This window comes from Vulpes vulpes, chromosome 2, assembly GCF_048418805.1.
Source record: "Vulpes vulpes isolate BD-2025 chromosome 2, VulVul3, whole genome shotgun sequence".
Classification (NCBI taxonomy): domain Eukaryota; kingdom Metazoa; phylum Chordata; class Mammalia; order Carnivora; family Canidae; genus Vulpes; species Vulpes vulpes.
This window is the reverse complement of record NC_132781.1, coordinates 48296186-48316214: the sequence shown is the minus strand read 5'-3', so window position 1 is coordinate 48316214 and position 20029 is coordinate 48296186. Positions and strand designations below refer to the sequence as shown.

The 20029-nt window shown below is 61.5% G+C and overlaps 5 protein-coding genes across 8 annotated transcripts; 3 read left to right on the top strand and 2 right to left on the bottom strand.

Annotated features, from left to right (window-relative positions):
• Nucleotides 1-527: 527 nt before the first annotated feature.
• On the bottom strand, nucleotides 528-1854 carry TMEM203 (transmembrane protein 203). Its single transcript, XM_025987882.2, has one exon. The coding sequence runs from the start codon at nucleotides 1852-1854 to the stop codon at nucleotides 1444-1446; it is 411 nt and encodes a 136-aa protein (XP_025843667.1). The 3' UTR covers nucleotides 528-1443.
• Nucleotides 1855-2226: 372 nt separating this feature from the next.
• NDOR1 (NADPH dependent diflavin oxidoreductase 1) lies at nucleotides 2227-11319 on the top strand. Of its 4 annotated transcripts, none has more exons than XM_025987880.2 (15): nucleotides 2227-2361; nucleotides 2633-2710; nucleotides 7003-7100; nucleotides 8028-8126; nucleotides 8212-8313; nucleotides 8391-8600; nucleotides 8840-8961; nucleotides 9106-9326; nucleotides 9429-9536; nucleotides 9756-9870; nucleotides 10005-10151; nucleotides 10231-10349; nucleotides 10424-10518; nucleotides 10705-10730; nucleotides 11121-11319. In XM_025987880.2, the coding sequence occupies exons 1-15, from the start codon at nucleotides 2227-2229 to the stop codon at nucleotides 11312-11314; spliced, it is 1869 nt and encodes a 622-aa protein (XP_025843665.2). In that variant the 3' UTR covers nucleotides 11315-11319. The 4 variants fall into 4 exon arrangements, with proteins under 4 accessions (XP_025843665.2, XP_025843664.2, XP_072604122.1 ...); XM_025987879.2 differs by having other exon boundaries at nucleotides 10603-10730; XM_072748021.1 differs by lacking the exons at nucleotides 2227-2361; nucleotides 2633-2710 and adding an exon at nucleotides 4961-5089 and having other exon boundaries at nucleotides 10603-10730.
• A 386-nt stretch (nucleotides 11320-11705) lies between these two features.
• On the top strand, nucleotides 11706-13468 carry LOC112911429 (ring finger protein-like). Its single transcript, XM_025987973.2, has one exon. It carries the CDS (start codon nucleotides 12174-12176, stop codon nucleotides 12780-12782), a length of 609 nt encoding a protein of 202 aa, XP_025843758.2. The 5' UTR covers nucleotides 11706-12173; the 3' UTR covers nucleotides 12783-13468.
• Nucleotides 13469-13986: 518 nt separating this feature from the next.
• Nucleotides 13987-15861, bottom strand: RNF208 (ring finger protein 208). The gene is made up of 2 exons (XM_072748024.1): nucleotides 15693-15861; nucleotides 13987-15489 (listed from the first exon to the last, which is right to left on the bottom strand). Exon 2 carries the CDS (start codon nucleotides 14948-14950, stop codon nucleotides 14153-14155), a length of 798 nt encoding a protein of 265 aa, XP_072604125.1. The 5' UTR covers nucleotides 14951-15489; nucleotides 15693-15861; the 3' UTR covers nucleotides 13987-14152.
• Nucleotides 15862-18595: 2734 nt separating this feature from the next.
• On the top strand, nucleotides 18596-19721 carry CYSRT1 (cysteine rich tail 1). The gene is made up of 2 exons (XM_025987922.2): nucleotides 18596-18706; nucleotides 19059-19721. The coding sequence occupies exon 2, from the start codon at nucleotides 19067-19069 to the stop codon at nucleotides 19490-19492; it is 426 nt and encodes a 141-aa protein (XP_025843707.1). The 5' UTR covers nucleotides 18596-18706; nucleotides 19059-19066; the 3' UTR covers nucleotides 19493-19721.
• Nucleotides 19722-20029: the final 308 nt, after the last annotated feature.

Genomic DNA, 20029 nt, shown 5'->3' with positions numbered 1-20029 from the left:
ACTGGCATCTAGTGAGTACAGGCCAGAGACACTATTAAACGTTTATACTATGCTCAGAACAGCACTCCCCTCCCCGCCCATCAAAAAATGATCTGATCCAAAAGGCCAACTTTGAATGACCCTGCACACTGCAGACCATATTCACATTGTCACACGCTCTTCATTTTTATAACCCCCTGAAAATGTAAAAATCACTCTCAGCAAATGGGCAGTATAAAAACATGCCTCAGGCCATAGTTTGTGACCCCTGCTCTACAGCACGGCCTATAAAGACCATGCACTGGCAGGAAGACAAGGTTCTGAAGTCACACAAACTATTCAACAGGTCCTCAACCCTATGCTGCTTCACCTCAGCTCCCCAGGAAGGAAGACAAGCTTCTCTGAGGGAACGCCCCCACCCACCAGTGAAGTTCTAGTGCATTCCAGTCTCCTACAATCAACTCTGGAACCAGCTACGTGATGCATGGGGGGAACATTCAGCATTCATCGGATTTCACCCTCAAGAGGCCAGGCAACCACTACACATCTCAGCAAAACATTCTTATTTTATTTTTATCTCAGCAGACATTCTCATTTGGCACCTAACTGGCATTAAAGACCCTAGGGGGAAAAAAAAGGCTCCAGGCCCACAAACGTGGGCCAAGACCATTTGCGGGTCCCAGCCTAGGAGCATCAGAGCTGTTCCTCTAGTCCCTTTTTTAGGGAGGCCTAAATCTGTCTCAGGTGTGCTAACAGTGCTGGCCACAAGGTGGTGGAAAGGTTGTGGACAATGCAATCGGCTGGGATAGAAGCCAAGCAGTGCTTTATAAGCAAAGTTCCTTCAGGCAACAGATCTCCAAATAGGGTCCCAATCACGCTTATTCAACATACTCCTATCTGCCTGGGCTGGAATGAAGAAGGGGCCATCCTCCCCAGTGGCTCAGGGGAGGAGACACAAGCCTGTTTACATTTTTTAGAGCTCAAGCATCTAGGTAAGTCTTGTCTGGATAGATGGGGCAGTGAGCTCTTGGGTTAGTGCTGCTGGGCAGAGGAAATCCCCAAGTCCAGCTTTGCAGCTTTTGCATATGGAGTACTTCCCCAAGATCCAGGAAAATACTCTGAGCCCATCAGGACATTTTAAGTATATGTAGCTTCCAAATGTCAAAGGAATTCTGTAATGTCTGGTGTGGGGTCCTTCTCAGGATCTCAACTCGCGAATACCTATTCAAAACATGAAATAACCAGAAATACATTTTAAGGATCAAGGCTGCTCTTTTTAGCTTTGCTGAGGGAACAATTTTAGACGATTGGTATAGAGAAAATTGAGCACTCGCCAGAGCAGCAGCTGGCTTTGCTTTCAGACCCAGACTTCTCCTTTGGTACGGTGGAAGGCCCCTTTAGGGCCTCAGCTCGGGGTCCAGCATCCAAGCTACCCAGAGTTCTTTCTCCCGCCTTTCTGCGAGGTTAGTTGACCCTACAGGCACGGATCATGAGCAGCTGCAGAAGAATGAAGACCGGAGACGTGATCAAGCCAAACCAGAGCTCCCGAGTCTGTTCTACCAGCTTCTGGCACAACAACATCTCGAAGACAAACTTGAGGCTAAGAACCGTGAGGACCCAGAAGAGGCGGAGCACAGCCAACCGCTTCTCTCCGTCCTGGAAGAGGCGTACAGACACGATGGTGGTGAAGTAGGTGCTGAGCCCATCAGCCGCGAAGAAGGGCACGAACACGTTCCACCACGAGAGGCCAGGGGCCAGGCCGTCCACCCGCAGCGCCAGCAGCACAGAGAACACCAACAGGGCAAGCAGGTGCACGAAGATCTCGAAGGTGGCGAAGCCCAGCCACTGCACCAGCTCCCGGAGGGAGAAGAGCATCGCGCCGGTTTAGCGCGGGCCGCGGCCCGGCCGAGCGTCTCACCCACGAGACTGCTCCTCCTCTCCCCGCGGGGCTCGCCGGCACCTGCCGCCGTCGCTGCTGCGGCGAGCAGGACACAGCGAGTGGTTCTGCCTGTCTCCGCTTTCGGCCCTGGCGTGGCGCCAACACGCCGGCCCCGGTCCGGGACCCAGTACCGGCCGCTAACGGACGCCTGCCTTTCTCGGACGCCATGCCCAGCGGGGCGCGTCCTGAGTGCGTCACTTCCGGACGCCACCAGAAGTCGGAAGTCCCCGAGGATCCCGGCTGCCCGGGCTGGCGGGACCTGCTCGCCGTTTGAGTTCCCGGGTGCAGGGCTCTCCGGGCGCGCCCAGATGCCGAGCCCGGGGCTTCTGGTGCTCTTCGGCAGCCAGACCGGCACGGCTCAGGATGTGGCTGAGAGGCTGGGCCGCGACGCTCGGCGCCGGCGGCTCGACTGCCGCGTGCAGGCCCTGGACTCGTACTCGGTGGTGAGGGCCCCCCGCGGCCCCGGCGTGCAGACCCAGCTGGCCTGGACCGTCAGGGCGCCGCATCCTAGCCGACAGCGGGCCCTGCCTTCGTGGTGGACTTAGGGCGCGGGAAGCCGGGGGTCGGCGACGAGTGGGCGGGGGCGGGGGGGGCGGTGTGTGAGGGTGGACCCTGACCGAGCAGGTTTAGGCCTCTTGCTCCAGCAGCCTGAGTGGCGGCGAGGGGGCCTGGTCCTTACAGCCTGAGGCCTTACACGTGTGTCTTTTCATTGAGGTGAATCTGATTAATGAGCCCCTGGTGGTATTTGTTTGTGCAACTGCAGGCCAAGGAGAACCCCCCGACAACATGAAGGTAAGGCTGGCTTCTTCGTGGAGCTCAGATTGCTGCCCTGGACCCTCACTGTCCTTTCGTTGCCCGAGTGTCCCATAAGCACAATAAACAGTTGCCCTCCCATAGGTGCTGTCAGCTTTGAATGTGGAAGGGTGTCCTGGGGTGGAGCTGGAGGCTTTAGCTGTCCTCTCTAATAAACTCTTCACGGGCACCAAGTAGCCTTCTTCTGCATTTTAACCTTTAATATTTTCTCCAGGGCTGTGTATGGATCAGGTGGTCTATGTGTGTATTTCAAAACCAGAGCTTTACCAGAACATTCTTCAGTTCCTTCAACATTCTTGAGCATACACTGTATTCCAAGCATGATCTAGGGCTGGGCATCCAGCCTTGAACCTATTTCTGTCCTCGTGGAGCTCACAATAGAGCAAAAGCAACAACTTTCACAGGCAGTTATGATACTAGGAGATATATGCTGCCAGGGAAAGTGCCAGATGCCATGGGGCATTAATACAAACTTTCTAGCCCAACCTGGGGCCTTAGGGAGAGCTTTCTGGAAGGAAGGCTTGTAGGGCTAAGTCTTGAGGGGGAAGTGGGGCTGGCCTGTGCAGAGGAGAAAGACTATGTCTGGGAAGACCAGGAAGCGCATTTCAGTGTGACAGTGCCAAGGAGAGCACGACGGTGGGAGGAGAGAAGGGACGCAGGAGGCCAGGCCGGCCCCAAGCAGCCCAGCAGCCACAGTAAGGTGGACGACTCAAGGTGAGGAGCCATGCAATCCACTGGGTGATTCAGGCACATTTGTATTCCAGCAAAACTGCCACTTGCTAATGGGGAGGGCAGGGTACAGGAGAGCAAGAACCCCAGAGGATGCACCCTGCGGGCAGTAGGCTGGTGGCCTGAGCCAGGATGATGTCAGGCAGTGGAAAAATAGACGTGTTCCTGAGATGTTAGGTAGAACCCAGAGAGCATGGAATCAGGTTCAGGCTGGAGGACCAGAATGGATGGCAGTTCTGTGCACAGAGGGACCAGGAAGGCCAATTGCTAGAAGTTGTCCAGGTGGAGATGCAGGGTTCGTGTGGAGATCTAGCAAGGATCTTGGGTGAGGCGTGAGCCAGGACACACCTCGGACAAGGTGCCCTGAGCACCAAGGCCGTGAGAGGTGGAGGAGGACAGGGCAGGAAAGCGGCCCCCACACAGTCAAGAGGGTCAGGGGCACAGAAGTGACTTGTGAGAAGAGGGTTTGCAGCACCCAAATCTGCACAGAAATGAAGTGAGAGAAGGCATGAGCGGCACTAGTCGGGTTTATCAACAAAGGAACTGTGATCGTGACCGTGGGGAAAACAGTTTCAGCAACTCACAGGGAGTGAAGAGGGTCACAGGCTCAACCAGTGAGTGAGTGTAGAAAATCTGCATTGAACGAACTGGTGCCTGGCGGACTCAGTCCATTAGGCGTCCAACTTGATCTCAGCTGAGGTCACAGCCTTGGGGTCTTGAATTCAAGCTCCGTGCCCAGTGTGGAACTTACCAAAAAAAAAAAAAAAAAAAAAGATTCTGGCTGTGAATGGGGCTAAGGGGTTGGAAAGAAAGTATTACTAAGATAAGAGAGAGCTGTTATATACTGGGAGGGGAGGTGCAGAGCACGGGGGCAGCCAGAGACTTAAGATTAAAGAGCAAGGTCACTGTAGGGACAGAGTAGGACACCTGGGGCTGAGACCCTAGCACAGTCAGGAGGGGTCTCCCTAGACAGGAAGAGGCACAGGAGAGGAGGCAAATGTGAGGGGATCAGACGCAGAAGGGTGGGTGCTCAGGACACAGGGCCTGGGAGGGGAAAGGAGACAGAGTTTGCTGAGGCGAGCTGGGCTGAGATACAGGCTGGATGTCAGCAGGAGGGGGCGAAGATCATCCCCGGATGACTGCAGGCATAGACACCACCATGGGAGTGGTCAGCAGGGGGCCCTCCCCAACCAGAGCAGGGCCTGGAGGCTCCTTGGAGAAGCTGCAGACTGAGGTCCCAGGGACATGGAGGAGGGGGCATGACGCCTGCTAAAGACCCGGTTTAGTGACCAGCTGCACAGAGGGGACCCCTGTGTAGGGAAAGGAAGTCACCAGAGTGGAAGACCCGGCAGGATCCTGGCTGGAAGACCTATGTGGGTGACAGGCCTGAGCTCATGGTTTCCCGTCAGCTTCTTAACTACAAATAGGCCACAAAGAACCACCACAGCCTCAGAAAGACACCACTGCAAGAAACCCAGATATAACCTGGGGGAACAGGGACGGAGCAGGCCCCCCAGAACTTGGCACCCATGGGACAAGAACACAAAACAGCATGAAGCCAGAAGCAGAGGAAATGCTTGGGAAATTTTGAAAAGATGAGAGTGACGTTGAAACATCCTGGCAAGTCTGGTAAAAAAAAAATGTTCTAGGAAACAAATCAAATCAAAACCCCGAGATCATTTTCAGAACTGTAACCTTCACATGTGGGCCATGGAGTGGGGAGAGATCGTCCTGGGGCGGGAGGGGCCCACCTACAGGGGAAGGCTCCAGCCAAGGCACAATGTGCTGGCTTGCAGCTCTTGGGGACAGAGCAGGACACAAGGACACTGGCACCAGTGGCCTGGCTGGACCGGCTTGGGGCAAGGCCTCAAGCTCCTTGGGAAGGCAGCTCCCTGTGGAAGCAACCTGCCAGTCACTGTGAAGGGTGGACCCGGGCATTTGCGGCCGAAGAGTGGTGGGAAGTACCATCACTGGGCCTCTGCAGGGGGAGTGCGCAGGGGTCCCTGGAGGGGGGGGCAAGTGTCCCCAGCGGTGGCTGAAGCAGCACAGTCCTAGGGTGGCGAGGGGGCAAAGCAGCACCCCGACAGGGCCCCTGCCTATAGAGATCTAAAGCAGAGAGGAGGCGGTGTACAGCTAATGTCCTGGATGGCACTCAGGTTGTCACAGGCTGAAGGTGATGGAGAACCGTGTTGGAAAAGTGCTTCTGGAGGCTGGGGCCCAGCGCCGCCTAGGACGTGCTCCGTGAGGGCCCCTGGGTGGAAAGGTCAGGCACCGGGCTGTGACTTTGGGGGACTGGGGATAAGGCCTCAAGGATGGCCAGATGTGTGGGGGTGACGGTGCCCTGGGGAAAGGCACAGCTAGAGGTCTTCAGCCAGCACGGTGACTTGGGAAAGCAGCGAGTGCAACACTGCCTGGTGGAGGCTCAGGGCCAGGAGAGAAACCACCTCCCACCTATGGGGTGAGACTAGGGCCCCAGAGGAGCTGCTGGCCTTCAGGACACAGGACTCAGTGTGAAGGTGGAGGCCATCCCTTGGGGAGACCCAAGCAGGAGCTGGTACTTCCCCCACCCCAGGGAGGGGAAAGCTGTGGGACAGGTGTCAGTGGTGGCCTCCCTGCATCAACTCCACAGCCTTCTCTCCCAGCCTACTGCCCAGGGAGGGGTGGAGCACCACGTTCTCTAGGACAGCTTGCTTGCTTGCTTTCTTAAGATTTATTTATTTGAGAGAGAGAGAGACTTAAGCAGACTCAAGCTCAGCATGGTGTGGGGCTCGATTCCATGACCCTGAGATCACAAGCTGAGCTGAAACCATCAGACACTCAACTGACTGAGCCATCCAGGCGCCCCTGGGGCAACTTTCTTTCTTTTTTTTTTTTAATAAAGATTTATTTAGGGGATCCCTGGGTGGCGCAGCGGTTTGGCGCCTGCCTTTGGCCCAGGGCGCGATCCTGGAGACCCGGGATCGAATCCCACGTCGGGTTCCCGGTACATGGAGCCTGCTTCTCCCTCTGCCTGTGTCTCTGCCTCTCTCTCGCTCTCTCTGAATGAATAAATAAATAAATCTTTTTTTTTTTTTAATTTTTCTTTATTTATGATAGTCACACAGAGAGAGAGGGAGAGAGGCAGAGACACAGGCAGAGGGAGAAGCAGCCTCCATGCAGGAAGCTCGATGTGGGACTCTATCCCGGGTCTCCAGGATCACACCCCAGGTTGCAGGCGGCGCTAAACCGCTGCGCCACCAGGGCTGCCCGCAACTTTCTTTTCTTTTTTTTTTTTAATTTTATTTTATTTATTTATGATAGGCACACAGTGAGAGAGAGAGAGGCAGAGACATAGGCAGAGGGAGAAGCAGGCTCCATGCACCGGGAGCCTGATGTGGGATTCGATCCCGAGTCTCCAGGATCACGCCCTGGGCCAAAGGCAGGCGCCAAACCGCTGCGCCACCCAGGGATCCCTGCCCGCAACTTTCTTATTTACAATTTTCTACCCCAACCTGGGACCCCAGTGGTGCCACCGCCTCTAACTTGTTTTCTTCTGGCTGTAGAACTTCTGGAGGTTCATATTCCGGAAGAACCTGCCATCAACCTCCCTCTGTCAGATGGACTTCGCTGTCTTGGGCCTCGGGGACTCCTCTTATGCCAAGTGAGTAGGGGTGGGAGAGCTTCTGGCCTGCAAGGCCTGGCCGTGGGCTTGAGCACAAAGCGTTCTGGTAGAGGGACAGGTGACTCAGCCCGGGGGCTTCTGCTAGACCTTGGGCCGTGGCCGGGCTGTGCGTCCTGCTTCTGAGGGGACCACCAGGGAGCATTGGGGTTTGCAGGGTAGGCAGAGCATAGACAGATGGCTGGCAGGCCGGCAAAGTGCGGCCCAAACTCAGGAGTGGACCCAAGGTGCCTTCCAGAGCAGGAGGTGATGTGTGGAGCTGGGTGTCTGGGGTCTCATGCAGCGTCAGAGGACATGTGACCTGGGGCAGCAAAGGCCGACTGGCTCTTTGCCCACGTTTACGTTCATGTAGCCAGGAGATACTTGGGCTTACCAAGGGCACAGAGAGCACAGTGGGAACAGAGGCACAGTGGGAACCAGCCAGGAGCACAAAAGGACCCCCAGTCCCCCCACCACCGCTACATCCCCGGGTGTGGTTGTGTGGCCACCTCGGCTTTGTTTTCTCTCCAATTTTCAGGACAAATCTACGTTCTAAGCAAAGAGTAGTTTTGCTTTGTGTGATTTCTTAAGAAAGCCACGGGGGTATGTGTGTCATCAGGTCTGGCGCAGGGGCCACCTACAAAGCCAGGCCAGTGGGAGGAGGACAGGGAATGGGTGGCAGTGTGACACCTCTCCTGGGGAGTTTTGTTCTGTGCCCCACAGAGACACATGCTTGATACGCACACATGCTTGGTATGCACACAGGCCCGAGGGTGGGTGGGAGCCCTCTTGCTGACCACGGTCCCTGGGAGGAGCTGTCTTGCAAGGCCCAGGATCTGGCATGGGCTGCCTCCCCTTCACTGTCCTCCAGCCCAGGGATACAGCCTGCCCAAGCCTTTCTCTCCACACCCCCCAACCACCCACCCCAAGGTTCAACTTTGTGGCCAAGAAGCTGTACCGTCGGCTGCTGCAGCTTGGGGGCAGTGCCCTCCTGCCTCTGTGCCTGGGCGATGACCAGCATGAGCTGGGGTGAGTGGGATAAAGGGGTGCCCTCCTGTGGGGTCCAGCCACAAACAGGGCCCCATGGGCTAGCGCACACGTGCTTTCTCCCCAGGCCTGATGCAGCTGTGGACCCCTGGCTGCACGATCTGTGGGAGAAGGTGCTGTGGCTGTACCCTGTGCCCCCTGACCTTGGCGTGATCCCCACCGGAGTCCCGTGAGTGTGGGCCACACGTGCAGCAGAGCAGCCCGGCTGCAGAGCTGGCGGCCTGACCCAGTGTGCCCTCTCCACAGTTTGCCCTCCACGTTCACCCTGCACTTCCTTCTGGAGGCCCCCAGGACGTGCTCTGAGGAGCAGCATGGGGCTAGCACAGATCCTCAAGGCCCCCCTTCAGAGCGGCAGCCCTTCCTGGCACCCATGGTCACCAACCAGAGGGTCACTGGCCCCTCACACTTCCAAGATGTTCGACTGATCGAGTTTGACATAACGGGGTCCAGGCTCAGGTGAGGGGCCTGAGATGCCAGGGGGCCGGGGGGCTGGAGGCCATGGCCAGGGGCTTGGCCGGTCCTCCCCCAAAGCTGGAGAGAGTGTGGCCAGCAGGGTGGAGGGGTGCGGGCCAGGCAGCGGGGAGACTCTGCATCCAGGGACCCCCAGCCCCGCCATCCTTCCCTGTGCAGCCACCCCAGGAACTCCGTGCCCTGCCCGCTCCTCTCTTACTCTTCCCAGTGGCTTTCCTACACAGCTTTGCAGCAGGTGATGTGGTGCTAATCCAGCCCGAGAACCGGGCCAGCGACCTCTGGCGGTTCTGCCAGGCACTGGGCCTGGACCCCGACCAGTACTTCACCCTGCAGCCCCGGGAGCCAGGTGAGCCCTGGGGAGGAGTGGGGGAAGGGATGGAGGGGGCCCGAGGGCTTGGGGGGGGCCCCAGGGCCAGGGGAGTTCGAGGGTCGGGGCCCAGCGGCCTGCGGGCATGCCCAGCCCTGCCCATGTCCCTGCCACCTCCTACAGGTGTGCCCTGCCCTGCACAACTCCCCCAGCCCTGCTCGGTGAGGCACCTGGTGGCCCACTACCTGGACATTGCCAGAGTGCCCCGCCGCTCCTTCTTCGAGCTCCTGGCCTGTCTGTCTCCCCATGAGCTGGAGCGGGAGAAGCTGCTGCAGCTCAGTTCCCCCCAAGGTCAGGAGGAGCTGTACTCGTACTGCAACCGGCCTCGAAGGACCATCCTGGAGGTGTGAGCAAGTGTGGGCAGGTGCGGGCAGGCCCAGGGCCCTGAGTCTCAGCCTTGTGTTGGCCATGCTGGCCACAGCCCACTTAAGGCTATCTCTGCCCAGGTGTTGTGTGACTTCCCGCACACGGCAGGAGCCATCCCCGCAGACTACCTCCTGGACCTCATCCCCCTGATCCGCCCACGGGCCTTCTCCATTGCCTCTTCTCTGCTGGTGAGGGCCTGTGGGGATAGCACCCAGGGCCAGCCTCAGGGGTGTGGGGCCTGGGACTGCTGGGCTAGGCTGCTGGGCATGGTGTATAGGTCAGGGGGTTGCCCTCAACATCTACTCCTCATCTGGGACCACCCCAGAGTGAAGTGGGTGGAACCTGGAGCTTGGGTGGCTGGCAGGGATGGCCCAGTGGAGCAGGGCACCCACCATCCCCTCCCCCAGGCTCACCCCTTGAGGCTGCAGATCCTCGTGGCTGTGGTACAGTACCAGACCCGCCTCAAGGAGCCTCGCCGGGGCCTCTGCTCCTCCTGGCTGGCATCTCTGGATCCTGGGCAAGGTGACCCCTGCTTTCAGGAGGGAGGGGATGGAGGACTGGGTCCTGGGCCTCTGCTCTCCCCTGTGTACCATGGCCAGTCCTGGGCTGGTGCCTGGTCCTTGGAGCCTCTTCATGCCTCCCATCTCCTGCCGCAGGACCTGTCTATGTGCCCCTGTGGGTGCGGCCGGGGGGCCTGACCTTCCCAGAGACACCAGACACACCTGTCATTATGGTGGGCCCTGGCACCGGCGTGGCCCCTTTCCGAGCAGCCATTCAGGAACGAGTGGCCCGGGATCAGACTGGTGAGTGTGCAGGACCCAGGGCAGGATGGCAGCTGGGGCTGACTCGGCCAAGCCTTGAGGCCACCTTGTGTTCCCCTAGGAAACTTTTTGTTCTTCGGCTGCCGCTGGCGGGACCAGGACTTCTACTGGGAGGCGGAGTGGCTGCAGCTGGAGAGGAAGGGCTACCTGATGCTCTTCACAGCCTTCTCCCGGGAGCAGGTGAGTATGCTGGGAGGGCAGGGGCCAGGATGCAGTGTCACCTCCACCTCCAATGCCCTGCCACCTCCCCATAGGAGCGGAAGATATATGTGCAGCACCGGCTCCGCGAGCTCGGGCCATTGGTGTGGGACCTGCTGGACCGCCAGGGTGCCTACTTCTATCTGGCAGGGTGAGCCTGGGCTGCTGGGTGGGGTGGGAGCCAGCCCTAAGGGGGGTCCCAGCCACACTGAGCCCATCTGGCCTGTCCCTCCAGCAATGCCAAGTGCATGCCAGCAGATGTGTTGGAAGCCCTAGTGTCCGTCTTCCAGGAGGAGGGGGGGCTCTCTGGCCCTGATGCCGCTAACTACCTTGCCAGACTCCAGCGGACACTGCGCTTCCAGAGTGAGACGTGGGCCTGAAGAGTTTTCCTGCTGACCTCAGCCACTCTAGCCACTGCTCTCTGCCGGGGGGGGGGGGGGGGGGGGGGGGGGGGGGGGGCACCATCACCTCCCAACTTGTCCCCTGTGTAGCCTCGCGCTCCAGTCAACCTGGGGTCCTCTACTCAGCCCTGACACACCACTGCCCATTCACCACCCGACCCTGCCCCTGTCCGGGGTTCCAGCCTACCTCTCGCCTTTCCCACTGGCCCCAACTTGGGTCCTGGTCAGGGTAGTCCCTGGGTTCCCCCCCCTGCACAGGACAGCGGCTGAGAAAGGACCCGGGAGCCTGGGGAGCCTTAGGAGGTAGGACGGGGTCTTGAGGAGTGCCACACGCCACTGCTCTTTGCCTTAGGAGACCGCAGGTTCCCAGTCATCCTGTGCCACATCTGTGTGTCCTGCCACAAAGTGCATGGCTTGGGCTCAGGCTGGAGGTCAGCAAGGACCAGAGCCCCAGGGGGAGGAGGCCCCCCGCCAGCACAGGCTCTCCCTGCCTCCATCTTGGAAAACCTCAGTAATAAATTGTGGGCTCTGCGTGGCTGTTTCTGACCTCTTCCTTGTGAGTGCCTTGGTGCCTCGGGGTACGTGGGCCCACAGCACACCCAGATGGGCACAGCCAGCCATGCTTGGCCATCTCTGTTCCCATCAGTACTCAGGGGTGTGATTCTACGGTGAGGCCAGCTGTTTGTCCACATCGTATACACGCCATGCCCCAGCTCTGTGGAGCAGGGGGTGGCCATAAGTGGGCCCGGGGAGGAGGGCCAGTCCTGACCAGGCCTTCACTCCTCACCCAGTAGCTGCCCCAATGGTGAGGGAAGGCGGCAGCAGGCCACAGTCATCCCACCCCTGGGAGGGGCCTTCATTGTCCTCAGGGGAATTCCTGTAGGAGGAGTCAGGCAGGCTGGTTTACCCACAAGGCAGCTCCCAGGAGTCCATCCGTCAGTGAGGAACATAGGTGGGCGGGGGCAGATTCAGTGGAGACGGCATCCGTGGGCACCCGTGGGCACAGGAGCTGCCCAGAACTCCCACCAGCGCTGGGGTCCAAGTGACGTGGACTTTCCCAGGTGAGGCAGGAGCTGGGAGCTGGGACCAGGCTGCGGCTGCCTCCAGGTCAGTGCCAGACTCTGCTCGTCCCCAGAGGGCCACACTGACCTTCACAGCTCCAACCACCCTGGTCGCCACCCTGGGGACCCCACCCACGAATCTGGATTCCTGCCCCAGGGCCCCCGCTTATGGCCCCCATGACCTCAGCTCTGGCCTCACCAGCCCTGCTGCAGCCCCTCTGGGCCCTGGATGCCTGGCCTCCCTGTGCCAAGTGCTGGCAGACAAAGAGTTGGACAGCAGGGTCCTTGGGAACAACCAGGGCGCTGGGGCTCTAGACAGTGAGCCCCTGCTGGGGGCCACAGCCATGGCCACTGCCTGCCCCTGGGCTGGGCAAGTAGGGGAAGAGGAGGATGGGGAGCAGGCAGGGGAGTGGGGGGAGGAGGAATGCCCCATCTGCACAGAGCCCTATGGTCCTGGTGAGCACCACCTGGCTCTGCTCAACTGTGGCCATGGCCTGTGTGTGGGCTGCCTGCACCAGCTGCTAGGCACAGCCTCCAGTGCCCACCAGGGCCAGGTGTGCTGCCCACTGTGTCGCCAGAAGACGCCCATGCCTGAGTGGGAAATCTGCCAGCTGCAGGAGGAACTGCTGTGGGCAGATGGGCCTCAGGGCCCACGGCCCCCTACACCCCCTGCTCCTCCCCACCGGGGCCCTGGGCCCTGGGCCTCCCTAGAGCACCGCTACCGGCTACGCTTCCTGGCAGGGCCTGTGGGCGGCCAGGGCTGCCTTCCCTTCCTACCCTGCCCGCCCTGGCTGGGTGCCCGGCTCTGGGCCTTGCGGGAACGAGGGCCCTGTACCCGCCGCCTAGTACTGCTGGGCCTGCTAGCCCTGGAGCTCCTGGGCCTGTTGCTCATCTTCACGCCACTCATGCTGCTGGGGCTGCTCTTTATGCTGCTGGACCGCTCTGGCCACTGAACAGGGCCCGTCACACCTGCTGCCAACAGACCAGGAGACCCACGCTAGCCCTGAGGACTGATGACCAAACTATAAAGCCCACAGTGGGGCCGGGCACTAGCCTTCAATCCAGACCCAGGCCTGGGGCCAGAAGCCTGTGTTCAGCCTCTGATGGAGCCAGAGACTTCAAAAACCACCCTGCCGCCCAGACACTACTGGTGCCCACGGGCAGTGCTGGAGGAAGCCTGCAACTGGGCCCTATGCACCCCTCGACACACAAGCTTCATGCTCTCCTCCCGTCCCCTTGCCCCATGTGGCCTGTTTGCAAGAGGGACACAATGGACACGAAAGTGAATGCTGTCACGTTCCAGATAAGGGCCAGTGTGTTCCCTGAAGGTCAGGGCTGCAGGGGCGGGGCCGCTGCTATGCAAGCTCAGGCCACAGCTTCCTCACAGACTGGGTCAGACTGAAGGCGATGGCCCCTGGCTGTCGGGCGTCCAGCCCATGCCCCTGAACTACTAGGACAAGGGTCCAGCTAGGCCTCAGAGTTGGACAGCATAGAACTGAGTACCCTGTAACCTCATGGCATTGAGCCCAGGGCCTTTATCGAAAGGACATCTGTACAACCTTTGGTGCTTGTTGGCAACATGCAGAGTGCTGTACCTAGAACGAGGGATGGCTCTCAATAGACACCTGCTATGGAGACATCCCTCCATGCTCTTGTCATGTCTACGCACCTCCTCGATGCCCTGCGGCTCTCCCCCACCCTTCCCTCCCCCACTCCACCATGGGGTCCTCCCACCCCACTACAATCTCAGCCAGCCTATCTCAACCCTGGCTCAGTCTGGCCCAAAGGCCATTCCCATTCAACTTCAGAGAGTCTGGGGGAACCAGGGGCCTGGTGTCCCCCATCCAGCTGCCCCCAGATACAGCGGCCAGTACAGAGGACATGTCCACCCTTTGCCCATTCTGCACATCTGCCCCAGCAGCCCACACAGGAGGCTGGCTGGCTCCACACAGGTGTGGGAGGCATTCGCATGCATACACACAGCTAGGCCCAGCCCTCCTGAGTGGCTGCCCTGGCCCAGCCTGGCACCAGTCAGCACAGTGGGCTGACCCCCAGCAACACTGAGCCTGCCTCCAGTGGCTCCAGGCTGGACCCTGTCTGGGCTGCAGCCCCTGGCTCAGGCCACAAGCTCAGGCTTCAGTCCAGGGAACAAGGTGCAAACTTTGGCAAAGAGTTTTAATGGCGGAGTTGGCTGCAGCGACAATGCCACATGGGAAGGGGCCAGAAGCTGTGGTGGGTGAGGGGTCAACAGGTGACAGGGCAGGGCCGGATCCCTGAAGAAGCGGCGAGCAAGGACTGGCAGGCAGTGGTGAGCCGGTGGGTGCTACATGATGGAGCAGGCAGACAGCGGGTTCCGCACATGGCAGGTGCACGCGGCCCCACAGTACTGCCGGAAGGTCTGGTAGCAGCTGCCCTCCGGCTCACCCCCCCACTGGCCACCGGACGGGGCAGTCAGTGCCTCAGGTGGCAGGCGGCTCAAGATAGACGTGTTGACAGCTAGTGCAGCCAGGCCATAGTCCGTGAAGAGCACAGTCTCGCGGCGGCAGGTGGGACAGGAGATGAACTTGTACTTAGGGCAGGACTCATAGAGAATTTGCAGGCACTGCTCACACACAGAGTGCAGGCAGGACAGCACTCGGGGCCGCCGCTGGGTGACGTTGTACGTGTGCCCGCAGGTGGGGCACTCCAGGGGCTCACCTGAGGCTGGTGCCGCCGTGGCAGGGGCCCCTGAGGTGGCAGGACCAGGCCGCACCACGTACTGGTTCACGATGACCTCGTCTGCTGGTGCCACTCGGGGGAAGCCCAACTCCACACTGCCCTTTCGTGGCCGTCGCGGCAAGGGAGGAGTGCGGGGTGCCCCATCCAAGGCAGGCATGTCCCCTCCACATGCCTGGTTGACGATGATCTCTGTGTCTGAGGGCCAGGCGCGTTTGGGTGCCAGGGCAGGGGTGGGCCGCGGTGCCGGTGGGAAGCAAGGGGCAGCCGCCTGCAGCTCAGGGAACTTCTCAGGGTGAACAATCTTCATGGCCTCCATCTTGAGGATGACATGGGGGCCCTTCAGGCAGGACATGAGGAAGCCCGGCCAGCCACTGCCCACCTCGGGCCCGGGGTCAGCCGGCATCCGGCTGTCCCCAGTCAGACTGGGTGTTCGGGTGGGTGGGGGTGTTGGGTGAGGCCGGGGAGGAGGAGAGGGGGCAGCATCCTGGTCCTGCCAGGCCTGGTAGGGACCCCGGCCGCCCCGAGGACTCCTGGGGGCGGCCGGCAAGAGCTGGGGGGGCAGGGCCCCCCCCAGTGGCCACAGTGGCTTCTCTGGTCCAGTCCTAGGAGGAGGAGGGAGGGGTGGGGGGGGGCGGAGGGAGGCGGGGGCAGGGGGGTAGGGGAGGCTGCCCTGGGCTGCAGGTCTGGCCCAGGGGCTCACCCAGGGTCTCCGGCTGCTGAGGCTGACGAGGGGGCGTGGGGGGGACTCCCCCTGCAACTGAGGTCAGCAGCCCCCGAGCAGGGACATCCGGGCAGGCGGGGGCTAGGTGGGCCCCATGGCTCCAGGACAGGGCGCCCAGGGAAGGCAGCTAGCCTGAGCCTTGGCTGCGGGAGGCCCCAGGCCGCGGGCTCAGCGGCGGCGGCTGCAGCGGGAGCAGAAGAGAGGCCTGGACCAGGCCCGGGCTGCAGGTGAGAGACGGCGTGAGGGCAGCACCCGGGGCCCACCCTCACCCTACACAAAAGACGGGGCGCCCGACCTCTGACCCTGATCCTCATCAGACTCCGGACCCAGCCTCCTCCCCCAAGGCCCAACCCCGGCCAGGGTGGGAAGGGGCTGCGAGTGGCGACCCTCCGCGGCCGTCCCGCCCCGCCCCGCCCGAGCTTACCTGCCCCAGCCTGGCGTCCCCGGGCCGTGCCGCCGCCGCAGAGGTTGTCTCAAAGGCAGGCCCGGATGCGACGCCCGCGCCTCGGCCCGGCGGCTCCGGCGGCTCCGGCGGCTCCGGCGGCTCCAGCGGCTCCGGCGGCTCCGGCGGCGACCTCGGGCGATGGCGCGGCGCGGCGGGGCTCCCAGGGGCGCGGGGCGCGGGGCTCTGGGCAGCGCGGCGCGGCGGCAGGTGCGTGCGGAGCGTGGCGCGCTCTGCGGCGGAGGCGCGGGGACCGCAGTGCGCGCGGCGCCCGCCCGCGCCCGCAGCGCCACCCCCCGTCTGGGGACCCGCGCGGGGTCCGCGGGGCGGGGCCAGTGTCTCAGCCGCCCCTCCATCGCCGCGGGTCTGCCGCCCGCTCCCGGGGTTGCCCTCCCCTGCGAGCCGCTTGTGGATCAGGACCCCCGCCGCCCCCCCCTCCCGCGACGCCCTTTTCCGGTACCCGCGACCCTCAGTCCTTCCTGGCTGACCTGGGTCCACGTCAAGTCCCCCCACCCCCAATTCTAGAAGGGAAATCGTGCTTTTCGAAGCCCGAGGCCTCAATGCCAGCAGAAGGAAGGCAAGGGGGACCCAGAGATGGTCTCAGGACAGCTGGTTCCCAGGGCCCTTCCTGGGGACTGCCACATGTCCCCCAGAGAGTCAGGGTCTCTGCTCCTCCTTCCACTCTGTCCCCAGTGGGATTGCCTCCAGCTCACAGGTGCACCCAGGTTGTGTTCAAAGGGGACATGAGGGTGAGCAGGTGTGGACAAGCAAGATATCAGAGATGTAGACGGAGAAGAGGAACAGTGCTTGGGAGAAGGCTCCAAGGACAGGAATGCTGGACAGATGGGTGGGGTGAGGGGTACGCAGATGGTCAGACAACTGGACAGGCCAGTGGGGCAGTCCACTGATGACAACAGGCACCTGCCCAGGGTGGGGTGACCCTTTCCGGCATCCCATCAGGTCAGCACGTGCCCTGCTGTCACACATTTGGTGCTAATCTGACCCCACCCAGCAGAGAGGCCCCATTCCTTTCTGTTTCCTCCTCAAGCCGGGCTTCCCTGACCCCTCCCCACCCCAGGAACATACCCTCTGCCTGTGGGGGAGCCTCAGGTGAGAGAGGAGGCAGAGAACATGTTGGCAGCTATTTGGGCAGGGACCTCAGCCGCAGGGGCCGGCACGTGCCACCCCCTGTGCTGCTCCAGTGCATGCTAGCACTCCCGTGACCAAGCACTGGGCCCTACGCCTGACCGTGTGTCCAAGAGTCTGGCCACAGCCCATCTCTGTCCAGGCCCACCTGCACCTGGTCCTTCCGGGCAGCAGAGCCCAGAGAGGTCACTATTCCTGGTGAGGAAGAACACATGGGCAAAACAGACCGGAGGAGTGAACTGAGGCAGAGGGCCTAACTTTGCAGCTCTGTGACCTCAGGCTGGTGTGCCGGGGGTCTCAGTTTCCAAAGCCATTTAGAGACAGCGGGTGTGGGGTGTGCAGGTGAGTGGGTGCCTGGCAGGATGGGCAGCGAGGGCCTTATGGGGTCTGGCGTGAAGGCAGAGCAACCGAGAGAGCCCCAGCCAGAGGAGGGCTAGGGGCCTGGCCCCGGCCTCAGGTTCTGCTCAACTTCCCACCGACCCGCGGGCCGCGCACCGCAGAAGGAACCAGCCATCAGGCCCCGCCCCTGGCCCTGAGGCCCCCGCCCCTAGCCCTGAGGCCCCGCCCCTAGGCCTGAGGTCCTGCCCCGCGAGGGCCCACCTCCCCGAGCCCGCCCGAGCCCGCGCCGCCGGGGCCGGAGCCCCGCGGGTCATTGCTGCGCTGTCCAGGCTGAGTTTTGGACCGTCCAAGGCCAGCAGACCCCAAACCGGGTCTTTGGAGAAACCTTCGAGCGCGGGGGCTTCTGGGGAATAAAGTTCTTACCGGCTGCCCCCCAGGCGTGTTGCGCGCATGCGCCAGCCTCCGCCTCGCAGCAAGGGGCGGAGTCTGCCGGGGCAGTGGGCGGGGCTTTTTGAGCCTGCGCAATGAGCATCTGTCATATACCTGCGAAGACCCGGGTCCCGGGCCCCCGCCACACCCGGTGCCACATCGGTAGAATTCGTGTCCGGACCGGTCTGACTGGCCTCGTGCGGGCCACCCCGGTCACCATGGCCTCTGGGGTGATTTGATCCCGCCCTTCCTGGGGGTTCCCTGGGGTGACAAATCCTGGGGGTGCAGGTCCCAGCCCCACTCTACTGCCTAGATGGCTCTGGGGGAAGATCACCAGTGCCAGGCCCAGACCCGAGCGCTCAGCATGCGTTGTCACCCAGCACATGGCCACCCTGTGTGGCAGGTGCTAGATGAAGGTGAGAATAGGTGCGCATTCCAAAGAAAAAGAGTCTGGTGGGGTGGGGAGTTTGTCTCCCAGCCCACCGGAGATGGAAACTGCCGTTTCAGAAATGAACCAGTGAAGCCCCTGTCGTTGCCAATTGTAAGATGAGTTGTAACAAAAGGTGTGTGAATCAAACGTTTTTTATCAGTTAAGAAACTGCAAACCTCCAGGCAGCCTGTGCTCCCACACCACCACCATCTGTGTCTGCTGGCTGGAGGCTGTTGCTTCAAGTGAGGCCCTCTGCCCTCTGCCCCAGCAGGGGCTCCGAGGTGTGTGAGTGATGGCTAGGGTTCTCCAGACCCCCTGCAGGCCTCCCCTCTGAGGCTGAGGTCAGGCTTGCCTATTCCCTCCTGCCAGCTGCAGGTCTGTGGAGGGCTGACGTCGGGCTCCACATGCTTAGAGGCTGAGTCACCCAGGATGTCAGGGCCCCTTGGAGCCCCCGCTGGGGCCACCACCCACTTGTGCTGGAAGAGCCAGGGCCTCCTGGGATCCCCGGAACCCCATCTTGGAGCTCCGCCCCAGGGCCCCGCCCCTCCCCAGGAGGGAAAAAGGCAGCTGCCAGTTGCTTGCCTCATAGGCACTGGGACCTGGCCCACAGGACACAGGACGAGAGGGTAGACTGCTGCCATCACCACTCCAGGTGGGTCTGGGGCTGAGGACCTTCCTTACACTGGGGCTCAGCCGTGGGCAAGCCCAGCTGCATCTCCCGGCCTCCCACCCCCTTCCCAGTACCATCACAGGGTCCTGCCATGCAGGAAGGGCATCTGGGAGACATTGGCCCTCATACTCAGCTCCCCCACCCCATGCCCGTGTGTGTGCACTCGCGCGCGCGTGCACACACACACACACACACACACACACACACATTGACACACAGGCCCGGGATACTCTGGTATCTCCACAGCCTGGCTTTTTGCGGGGTGGGCACTGTCTTTGGCTAAGGCTGTTCCCTCCACTGAACCAATATTGTCTCCTCTGCCTGCCCCTGCCAGGCTGGGCCATGGACCCACATGAGATGGTCGTCAAGAACCCGTATGCCCAGGTCAGCATCCCCCGGGCTCACCTGCGGCCAGACCTGGGGCAGCAGCTGGAGGCGGCTCCCTCTTCCTGGGAGTCACAGCCTCTACCTGCAGGGTCCTGCCCCTCAGAGCCCACCCGGCTCCTGCAGCCCACTGAGGAGGCCCCAGGGAGCAAGGATGCCAAGGGCGCCAAGGGGGCAACCCAGACCCAGGGCCAACAGGCCTGGCTGCAGCCCGGCAACCCTTATGGTAGTGGGCAGCACCCAGCAGGACTGACCTATGCTGGCCGGCCCCCCATGGGGCGCGGGGATGACATCGCCCACCACTGCTGCTGCTGTCCTTGCTGCTCTTGCTGTCATTGCCCTCGCTTCTGCCGCTGCCACAGCTGCTGCTGCATCGTCTCCTAGCCCAGCGGCCACACCAGTGCCCACGTACTTGGGGCAGCCACTGGACCATTGCCATGGGTGTTGGACACTTCCCACCCCGGACAGGAGCAGCTACCTGGCAAGAAGGCCAACAACCCGGCTCCAGCACCTTGCCAGAGAGGCGGGACACCTGCTGTGGTGGCAGCCCTGGGGATACCCCCCTTTGCCTCCCTGGAGGCCCACGGCCCAGGCAATAAAGCAGTGAGCTATGTTCTGGTTATTCTTCTTTACACTGCCGCCTTGAAGAGGGTCCTGGGCTGGACCATATCACAGGCCTCGGCCTCTGTGGGACATTCGGGGGTGGGGAAGGCACTCCTTGGGACATTCTGTGTTGCAGCTCTCAGATCCACTCAGAGGCTGGATGGGAGGGTGGGAGCGTGTCCCCTGCCCTGACCCAGCCAGGCCTGGGTTCAAGCTCTTGCATTCCCTAGGACTCAGGCCAGGGTGGGGAGACAGGTCAGGCCTTGGGTCAGACAGTAGGAGGATGCTAAGCATAGAACCGGGGTGTGGGGAGTGGAG